Source organism: Sander lucioperca, chromosome 21, assembly GCF_008315115.2.
Source record: "Sander lucioperca isolate FBNREF2018 chromosome 21, SLUC_FBN_1.2, whole genome shotgun sequence".
In the NCBI taxonomy this organism is placed as follows: Eukaryota; Metazoa; Chordata; class Actinopteri; order Perciformes; family Percidae; genus Sander; species Sander lucioperca.
In genome coordinates this window covers 22,982,442-22,993,029 of record NC_050193.1, presented here as the reverse complement: position 1 = coordinate 22,993,029, position 10,588 = coordinate 22,982,442, and the positions used below count along the sequence as shown (strand labels likewise).

Here is a 10,588-nt window from a genome sequence, read left to right as displayed (position 1 = left end):
TGCTGCTTAGATCATTTTAAAATGCATGATTCTCAAAAACCTTGCTTTTAATCCTCAATCTGTTTTGCACTATATGTGTATGACTGTATGCGTTTATGTTAATCTTTGCAACATACAGTACTGTACATCAGAAATGTGACCTAAAAGAAGCCAGTGAAACCACCTCTCTTACCCAGCGGCACCCTTCTCCTGACACTCTAAACATAACATGTCGACAACATGCGTGGAAAATAACTGACTCAGCTGTGCTGCTATTAAAAGAGCTCAAATCCCAAAGTATTGCTCTGGCAGCTCTGCAGGCTGTCATGTCAGAGCTGTGTGTATGAGCTGCTGAAGCGTTGCAGCTCCACAGGAGAGGAATAAAAAGCCAGAGTCCAGAACACCTACAGAGGCCTAAGGAGCAGTAAGTGTTGGCTGCATGCTTATTTACTTCTAGCAATATCGAGAACAGTTAGACATGGTCGCTCTCTTTGATCTCTCAGTGACTTGTGCAAAGTGCCAAGACACTTTGTCAACTAACTGGAGGTCAACAAACTTTGTTTTTATCTTTTATTTTATTCAACACAGCTGCTGCACAGAATAAGAAGTGCTCCATTTCTTTTTTTCCTGTTCAGTTTTGATTGCGTTAATTCATCTTTTCACTCTGCTGTGGAATAATGTGTACTCTGTGGAGTTGCACCTTTGTGAGAGATACAGTATCTATTTCTAGGGCAGTTTATATTTAGACAAACAGCTGGTGCATGGCATGGTAAACCTAAACCAAAAGGTTATCTTCTAATTCACTGTTAGGCAAATGTAGAACATGTGAGTGCCCGTCTTTATCATGCGATGACAAGAAACTGGCCTTGTCAAGCGGTTTCTAACAGATTACATAATCTAATGTAAAGGAAAGATTGTCACTTCAAGCTGATCGTGTAACTCAAACACTATGAGGTCATGGACATTATACGAGACAATGGGCACAGACATGTAAAAGGCCTCACATGTAAGCAATAATCCAACATTTTGTTGTTATTTTGTGTCTCTTTGTGGTCCTCTTGCATGTCTTTGTGGTATTTTGTTTTTCGCTTTGTGTCTCTTTGTGGTTGTTTTGTGTCTCTCTGTGGTCCTTTTGCATGTCTTTGTGGTACTTTGTCGTTTTGTGTCTCTTTGTGGCTATTCTGTGATTCTTTGTCGTTTTTTTGGCATCACTTCAAGGTTGTTTTGCATCTCTATGTGGTCGTTTTGTGTCTTTGTGGTTGTTTTGCATGTCTTTGTAGCAAGTTTTTGTCTAAGTTGACACTTTGTGTGTCTTTATGGTCATTTTGCATCTCTTTGTGGTTGATTTTCCTACAAGAAATGTAAGCAGGCGGTTCAAACAGAGGCCCTGGCATCGGGGCTCCTGATCTCTGAGCTCCTGATCTCTGGGCCCCTGGGCCTGTGCCCGGTAGGCCATGTTCAGTAATCCATCCATGTTTAAATATAATTACATTCACAATTCATGAAATTGAAACAATTTTTTTTCATGCTTGAAAAGACTGCTTCATAAGCAAAACTTTTAATGATTTGAGAATGTGATTTACCTCATGAAGTACTGACGGTCTGTATATTGTTGATCTAAATATCCAAGTATGTGCATATAGTACGCACGGATGTCACATAGATACATTAATGATGCTGTATTTATCATTTACTCTTTGTTTTTATGACTAATAATGTATATAAGAACATGGTTAAAAAGATGTGTTCTCTGTTTTTATTTCAGAGTTGTAAGAATAGTTAGATTTAAAAATGGTTGTAGCAGGTGAGATGGATTCCAATGTTACGGAGACGGAGAGCTTTTGGGTATGAAATGCTCCTTTTTTTCCCGTAAATCACATTCATTAGATCCTAAATGGTCTTTGACATCCCATCCCATCTCATCTGCATCATCAGAAAAAGACTTTTCCATCTAAAATGTATAAATCACAACAACATAAAGCATGTTAGCTAACGCTTATACGCTTATTTGCTTTCTTCCTGAGATATAGATGAGAGGATCGATACCACTTTCATGTCTGTATGGTAAATATGAGTCAGCAGCCAGTTAGCGTAGCTTAGCACGAAGACAGGAAACGGGGGAAAAGCTAGCTTGGATCTGTCTGAAGGTAACACAATCTGTTGGTCAAAACCATCACCTCTAAAGCTCAATAATTAACCTTGTTATATCTCATTTGTTTATTTTGTACAAAATCTGAAGTGTAAAAATTTCATTTGGTCATTTTATGGGGGGTTATGTGCAGGCTAGCTGTTTCCCCCTGTTTCTAGTCTTTGTGCTAAGCTAAGCTAACACATTGCTGGCTGAAATCTTTTATTTAACTTTGCGCCAGAAAGCGAATAAGCGTTCTTTCCAAAATGTCGACCTATTCATCATTATATGAGCAATTACAAAGATATATACTTTTGTTTTGTTTCAATTCTGCATATTATATATATTTTTTTAAATAAACAATTTTCCAGGATATCATCCAGGAGATGGACCCAGTATGGATCACTACTGTTCTCCTGGTGCCATGTGTAGTCGTGCTGACAGCTGGATTTTTCTACCTCTTTAGCGTGATTATGGGACTGTTGTCCAAAACATCTGTACGCAATAAAGTGGTGGTTATAACCGACGCTTTATCTGGGCTTGGAAAAGGTAATATTTTACTTTAACAACTGAGAATTTCAATTTGCAATCCAAAGTAGCCTACTGGTAGACTCTGGTCATCCATTTGATTTTACAGTCAACCTTTTTTTTTTTTTTTTTTAAATCAATGCAGAATGTGCAGGTGTGTTTCACAGAGGAGGAGCGAGGCTGATCCTCTGTGGGAAGAGTTGGGAGAAACTTGAAGAACTGGCCGATGATTTGGCAAACGCCTCAGACCCCACTGTGGTAAGTACAACAGCACCAAAACAGGAAACAGACTGTTGTATACTAAAATACTCCATCACTAGTAGAAGCCCTGCATTTAGAATCCTACTAGTAGAAGTACAGAAGTATTTTCAGCAAAATGTATTTAAAGTACCAAAAGTAAAAGTACTCATTCTGCAGAAAATGTCTCCAGTGACTTATATATCATATATTATTAGATCATTAATAATTTTATTATTAATACTGATGTATACTATGTGTCTGTCCTTTTATGTCTGTCCTTTTAATTGTGTTGTACGTTTTTAAATGGACCTTTAGTCTAACAATAAAGCTATCATCATCATCATCATCATCAATCTTGGAGCAGCATGTTACTGTTGCAGCTGCTCGACTTTATAAACGGTTAGCTGGTTTAGCCCATTGGTTGCCAACCTAGGGGTCGAGCCCCTCCAAAGGATCACAAGACAAATCTGAGGGGTCGTGAGATGAGTAATGAGAGAAGAAAGAAGAAAAAACTAAGCTCTGATCCACAAATTAGTAGTTCTTTTTTTTTTTTTTACTTTTCTCTTATCTTAGTTTTGTATGTGAAATATTAGATCATTTGAACTCTTTGGGACTCTAACCGTTATTTAAATCAAACCATCTGAGAGGTTTAGAGGGGGAACTTTCAACATTCATAGACATCTGAAATGTAGTCTCGCTATGCCAGACCCTCCTCCAAAGCGCTGAAGGAGGGTCTGGCTACTCCACATAGCATTCGGGGATGGAAGGAAAACGTGCTTTGGTTAAATGGCATTTCTTTAAACCAATCACAATCGTCATGGGCGGTGCTAAAGTCAGCACAGAGCCACTGCAAAATAGTCGTGCGAGAGAAAACTCAGATTGGACAGATAGTTGTCTGGATTTACCCTGCAGAGATCTGAGGAGCAGTCAACAATAGTCCTCATAAATCCACCGGAGTTTAAAATTCCAACACAAAGAAAGCGGAAGGAAACGGAAAATACATGCATCCAGCGGAATTTCCTGCAGCACCGGAGCAATCCCGGAAGTGAAACGCGAAGGATATAGACTGAAATGAGATCTGAAATGTGACAAGAAGCCAAAACTAGACACTGATTTCTTTATAAGAGGTCACAAGCCAAACATATTGGAAAACACTGGCAGGCTACTGTTGTATTTTATAAGATTATCATATGTTTTTTTATGTAAAATCTTAACATGAAAATTCATTTCAATTGACAGATAAATGTAGTGGATTAGTACTAGAAGTATGAAGTAGCATAAAACGGATCAAGTAAAAACTTTAAAAACTTCAATGTACCTCTTTATCATGACTGGCTCTCCTCCTCAGACGTTCCCCTCTAAACTGGTGCTGCTGGATTTTGGAGATATGGACAGCATGCCTGAGGTGATCTCAGAGATCCTGGAGTGTTACGGCTGCCTGGATATTGTCATCCTCAACAGCAGCATGAAAGTCAAGGCACCTGCACAGAGCGTGTCTCTGGAGATGGACAAGTTACTGATGGACAACAACTACTTTGGACCGGCAACGCTGGCCAAAGGTAGACGATAGAAACACATTTCAGTTTGTAAAAGCTTGATAGTGTCGTTGTGGTTCTGCAGTGTGTTGAGACATTTCTGTTTCAGGTTTGCTGCCCTCCTTGATCTCGAGAAGAACCGGTCACCTGCTCCTGGTCAACAGTATCCAGGGGAAAATAGCTGTGCCTTTTCGCACCTCATGTGAGTTCAGAGGTTTATGAGTTCATGATGGGAAATACTCAGCTCTTATTTGAGGTGCTAGTGGACAAAATGCGTGCAAGAAAAACGCTCCCATATGAAATGCGTGCCAAAAAAAAACGCTCCCATATGTCGGTTGGACAAGCAGCAACTGGCAGCTCCCTCTAGTGGCCTCCTGTAATTTTGACGGAAGCAAAGCAGGAAGTATAAGAACGCCAATTTCCACTTAAGGAGGCAGGTTGGGAAGGAGGCCTGGGTTCGTGTCAAGTTTGAAAGTAAAAGTAAACGGCAAGTTTTCTTGTAACATTACGGAACAAATGGAACTACGTCATGTTCTGCGGCACATTCTGTGGCACGTTTATGTGCATTAGTATAGACCATAGACTTTTTATTTGGACCGAAGAAAATGCAATAAAACACACATGCAATACAGTAAAGATTAGAACAACATATGTCATATTTATAAAAATGAAAACAATAATGCTAATGTAAATGATAGGCAAAGAAAAAACAAAACTAACCAAGTCAAACTGTCCGATCAGCCCATTCAGAGCTTAGTAGATGATGTAATGTGTTTGCAGTGTTTATACTGATACTTCAACATGAGGTAAAAGTAACGGTGGGGTGTGTCAATACCCGATGTGAGTCGAGTGCAGATGTGAGTTGCGCATGCGTCACTTTGCGACAGCCCCACACAGGTAGGCTAGACCAGATTTCACGCAGATCTGTTTTGCTGTTAGCCACAGAATAATGAGATAGGTACATTACATAGCAGTAATTTATTATTTAGCGTAAGGCATCACATTTTCACGGCATGATCCCTGATGTCAGTTCTAGATAAGAGGCTGTAGTAGCCTACAAGAACCTGCTAACGAGAGAGTTCTGTAATATCAATACAATAAAAATGGACCTACTTAATGGAGTTTGTTCACTGCTGGCTACAAGTTAGCAGTCAAACACAACCAAGGCTGTCACTTGAATGGCGTTTTGAGCTAACATGAGCAATCAAACAATCATAAATAGCTAAAACGTTTTTGAAATGATTTCCATCTTCTGTTATTGTTTGTAATGAGAAAAGTTTATTATTTTATGGATTTCACAAATTTCAGTATGACACAGACGCGCCCGCCTTGCTTGCAGCCAAATCCGGATCCCTTGGCGTTATGCCGTAAACCGTTTAAATCTGAGCATGCACAACTCACATTTGCACTCGACTCACATCGGGTAGTGACAGGGTGTACATGGCTGTGGTATAAAGATGTTGTGTTTTACTTTACGTATTTTTCCAGACGCAGCATCTAAACATGCAGTTCAGGCCTTCTTTGACTGCCTGAGAGCTGAAGTAGAAGAGTACGGCATCTCCGTCAGCACCATCAACTACACCTTCATCAGTCGCTCTGCATCGTCTGAAAACACAGAGCCATCCTCCAAATCCATCTGGTCATGTGAGTAAAATCAGAGGAAACCAGGCAAAAGTACACAGCGTTTTGAAAACAACTGTATATTCTTGGTCCCTAGAGGATGAGTATGATTGATTTTGCCTTCTGGTCGAGCAACATCATTAGGGCCAATTTTGCCTTTAACAACCATTATACTTTAAAAACATATTTGTTTCCCATTCTGTGGATATTTAAATATGCATAATGCCACGACACGCTGTATTATTTTGTCTCTCTGCTCTTTGCAGTGTTGTACTCTCAGAAACCTCTCGGCGTTTCTCTAGACGAGGCAGCGACAGAGATCATAAAGACTTTAAGCAACAAGAGGAAAGAGGTGGTAATTGCTCCCTCGCTCCCAAAGGTGGCCGTCTACGCTAGATCCTTCTTCCCTAATGTGTTCTTCGCTGTGATGGCTGCAGGAGTGAAGAATGCCGCTGCCTCTGAGAACATGTAGTGCTGCTGGTGTACACTGTAATAATAAACTGTAATAGCTGAGGATATTAATGAAATGGTTTTATGTTTTATTGTCCTTTCATCCAGGCAAATAATGACATCTATTTGTTTTTCCTGTTGTTTCATGAAGTCTTTTGAGCTACAATTAAAATTGCATTTAAACCACGTGAGTGTGGGTCTTAAATGTACTGACAGAAATAACTAAATTTATGATTGAAATGATGATTTAAAAAAATGTCACAGAGTATTTGGCCTGTAAAGAACATCCAAAGGACACCTCATATGTATAGTTAAATGTTGACTTTACATAGTTTTCTGCATATTTTACAAGTTAACATGCGTAAAATGATCAACAAGGTGCTGAATTAACTTAAAATAGTAAATTATAAAGCCACTGTTGTATATGCTCTTGTATTTGCAGATTTAGAATACAAATAAATATATGCATGTCTAAGCCCTGTAATGTAATAGTTATTTTCTTTTTCTTGAATCTATTTTGTCATTTGTTTTTAATAGTTATCAGTTAGTAGGCCTGCACGATGAATCGTTATAAAATCGCGATCTCGATTCACCCGTTTTTTTTCTCCTTTAAGTTATTGAAAGCATTTGACATTGACATTAACATGTTTTAATTATGTAAAGACATGTTCAAGGAGTTCAGATAGAGCCTGTATCAGGGCCATATTTAGTTCAATGTGTTATATGTCATTATTTTTGGTAGCCTACTGTACTTAAATGGCCAGTATGTACTTTATTTTCTTTATTCATTGAAGCCTCTATGTTTACAGGCTCGTAGTGATGCACAATGCACTATAGGTGCCAAAAAAAATCTATGTTTGGTACTGCCAATTTGTTTTGTTTTGTCATGGTTCATGTGTGCAATAAACATTACACTTCGTGAGAAAAAAATCGTGGCAGAGAATCGTGATATCAATTCTAAGCTAAAAAAAATGTGATTTATATTTTTCTAGAATCGTGCAGGCCTATCAGTTAGTATACAATTTTCACAACAGTTGGTGAGAGGACCACATGTGCTGAAACACTTTAATTTACAGGTCCATAATTTTAATACGTTTTTTCTATGAAAAGCTCAATTTAAACTAAGTAAATGTTAATTTATTATTAGAAAATTGTACTCCCCATATCTGTTGATTGCATGATTGGCTGTAGACAAAATTAATCTGCTCTATACTCTCTTATAGCCTTCACTTGCAGTTAATTTGGATGATTGAATACTTGTGTAAAGATTTAATACTTTTGCTATTTCCTCTAATTAATACCAAATTATATAGATCTTTCTAGAACATTTCCTAGGAAAATATTTGCTTTTAAAAAAACCCAGAACTGTAAAGAAATCTTGGTGTATAAATTGTGAAAACGTATAATTCCTCATAATTGAATCCATTTAAAAAAAATGAACCCGTTTTTATGTAGAGCTCAGGGAAAAGTTCATAATCTTGTGTGCATGTGGCGCCATCTAGTGGTCAGTCTTTACAAATACTACTACATGCTGTTCAGTATTACGAGTCTTTTTACAAATCTTATATTTTACGTATAAATGGCCTTTAAAATATGTTCCAGACTCACAGCGTTAACTCTCCGACTGAAGTCTCATCCGACCGCCGTTAGTGCGTTAAGCTCCGGCAGCGGTTTAACGGTGGAACATGACCGACAGAACCGGCGCTTCACCGTCACCCCGGGCAGCGGGGCTGGTAAGCAGAGAGAGCCGGTCAGATCTTGTCAAGGGAGCCTGGCGTCCACTCGCGGCCTGCTGAAATAGGCTACTGTCACTGGTTACTGTACACAAACCTGCGCGATGGGTTCATTTACTCTTAGAATATACAGCTATTTCTTTACAGATTCTTTTGGATTTTGCTCATATATTGTAAGGAGAGAACACTCAGCTAAACTTCATTTAAAAATCTAGGAATTGAATATGACGTCGCCCAAGGGCAAAAGTTGCACTGACGATATGAATGACTTGTGCTTTCAACGATTTGGTTCTATCCGCCAAACAGTTCGGCACACATATTAACAGCAAAAATAACACGTCAGTACATTTTTAGCTAGTTGGCCACAGTAGCACAGTAGAAGCAGGCAAGTGGAGACCACTTAAATAAAGGTATTTTTGAAGGAAGTTTGGGTTTCTTATTCTTAGAATTTCTGGCAGTCCAGATGCCTTTACGGCACATTGCTGCCTCCTACAGGGCAAAATATATTCCTATTTAATATCTCGCATATCGCCACAGCTCTAGGGCATGTTACATTTGCTCATTTTGGGGTCCCTTGTTGTCTGTGATTGTGTCTGAGCTGCCTATAGACCGTATATTTACAGTCTATGGAGCTGCCTTATGGTTATTGCAGCAATGTTAAATTTGGTGTGAAGTCCTCTGTGTCCTCTGTCCACAGGCGACCATGACTGTGCTGTGCTGCACTACAGATTCACCGGGGAGAAGGAGGTGGATCTAATGTCAACCTATGTACCAGCGACATTTAGGGGCCAAGGTGTTGCTGCATTGCTGTCACAGGTAAGTTTAACTTTTCAGGCATAATCGTTTTTTGTTTCTTTGCTGTAAGCCTATTCAATGTATTTGTTTGTCTTACAGGCTGCCATGGACTTCCTGGTTGAAGAAAAACTCAAAGCTCATGTCTCCTGTTGGTATATAAAGAAATACATCGAGGACCACCCGCTACAACATTATAAAGAACTTGTAATCACTTGACTGCAGCCTGTTGTTCCAGTTTACAGCCTGGAATACTACCTCAAATCAACCACAACCTCATGTGCGTTACTGTACAGTACTACAAAGGCCAAATGGATGATGTAAAGTGTGCCATACTTGATCTTCAGCATCCAAAAGTCATGGTTCATATTCCATACTATAGAGATGCCTGATTAAACCCATTCATATTTTTTTTATTAAATTTAGGGATTGATCCTGATTACTGTTTGTTTGTTTTTTATATCCGATTGCACTTTATTTAAAATCTTGTTTGTTTGATTTTCTCTCAAAGTAGTAGCCTCAAATATTATTCAATATTGGGACGAGACATGGAAATATGTATCAAGGCATGATGTTTGGATATTGATAATGTCTGCACACTTTAAAAACAACAACAAATACAATAAAACATGATTCTTTTACTTGTAGTATATTGATATCACTGTTGTGAGGGTTGATGGCAACCCAAACAGCTATGCCTGTTGCTGCATCCCTGTATCACAAGATAATATTATAACTGAGGGCAAAACACCTGCTAAAAATAACACTCGTATACACTCAAATAAGGAACTCGTTTTTCCGTTGAGCCTAGAATCTTAGATGATGTTAGGTGAATGCAGGAAATCTTGTATTCTAGCCACCTAATGAGGTTACGACTGCTACCACAGCAGCAGAAATAAATAGCTCACAGCGTCAGGTTGTCTGCAGGGGAGAGGTCTGATGAATGGTGCCTTTCAGTAAGAACTAATGATGAGAGATCTGCACATTTACCAGAAGTGACTGAACAACAAATCAAGGTTTTGATTGAATTTGGTGGAGCTGTCTTTCTCACTTGAGAAATATTTATCATCTTTTATTTTACATCTTCAATAACAAGTAAACTCTATGATCAAATTATACATACATGCATTTCTGTGTTGTGCTAGAAATACAGATATCCTGCCGTAGCTGATCACACTCCTGAGATCCTATGCTTTTGATCCAATAGGTGTCAGGCTTACTCCATTATAGACGTGTCCCTTTGCTCTTATTTTGGTCTATTTCTGTCAATGTTTGATTTATATCTCAAATTACAGAATGTTCAACATCCATTACACCAATAAGAACCCATCAAAAAGCAACAGCAGCTGTTTCAAGTGAGTAGATTTAAAAGCATTTTTGGCTTAAAATTGAATACAACGATCATTTTTAAACAATTACATAATTATAGCATGGATATAAATGGTGAAAATGAGCAACTTTAAAAAATCCAATACATGCAGGCATTTTGCTAATAAATTGTGCACCATCAAACGTGTGAAAAAAGCTAACACCATTTCTTAAGCATATTTGCAGATGTCAATCCATATGCACACACTGTAAAT

General features: G+C 38.5%; 2 protein-coding genes across 4 annotated transcripts; both read left to right on the top strand.

The window, feature by feature from the left end:
* Positions 1 to 216: 216 nt before the first annotated feature.
* On the top strand, positions 217 to 6,666 carry LOC116063962 (dehydrogenase/reductase SDR family member 7C-B-like). 3 transcript variants are annotated; one of them, XM_035996440.1, is made up of 8 exons: positions 217 to 403; positions 1,745 to 1,824; positions 2,479 to 2,656; positions 2,781 to 2,893; positions 4,224 to 4,434; positions 4,520 to 4,612; positions 5,899 to 6,054; positions 6,297 to 6,666. In XM_035996440.1, exons 2-8 carry the CDS (start codon positions 1,771 to 1,773, stop codon positions 6,500 to 6,502), a joined length of 1,011 nt encoding a protein of 336 aa, XP_035852333.1. In that variant the 5' UTR covers positions 217 to 403; positions 1,745 to 1,770; the 3' UTR covers positions 6,503 to 6,666. The 3 variants fall into 3 exon arrangements, with proteins under 3 accessions (XP_035852333.1, XP_031174863.1, XP_035852334.1); XM_035996441.1 differs by lacking the exon at positions 217 to 403 and adding an exon at positions 879 to 985; XM_031319003.2 differs by lacking the exon at positions 1,745 to 1,824 and having other exon boundaries at positions 222 to 403.
* A 1,293-nt stretch (positions 6,667 to 7,959) lies between these two features.
* Positions 7,960 to 9,622, top strand: LOC116063974 (protein NATD1-like). Its single transcript, XM_031319017.2, has 3 exons — positions 7,960 to 8,213; positions 8,911 to 9,029; positions 9,108 to 9,622. Exons 1-3 carry the CDS (start codon positions 8,060 to 8,062, stop codon positions 9,222 to 9,224), a joined length of 390 nt encoding a protein of 129 aa, XP_031174877.1. The 5' UTR covers positions 7,960 to 8,059; the 3' UTR covers positions 9,225 to 9,622.
* Positions 9,623 to 10,588: the final 966 nt, after the last annotated feature.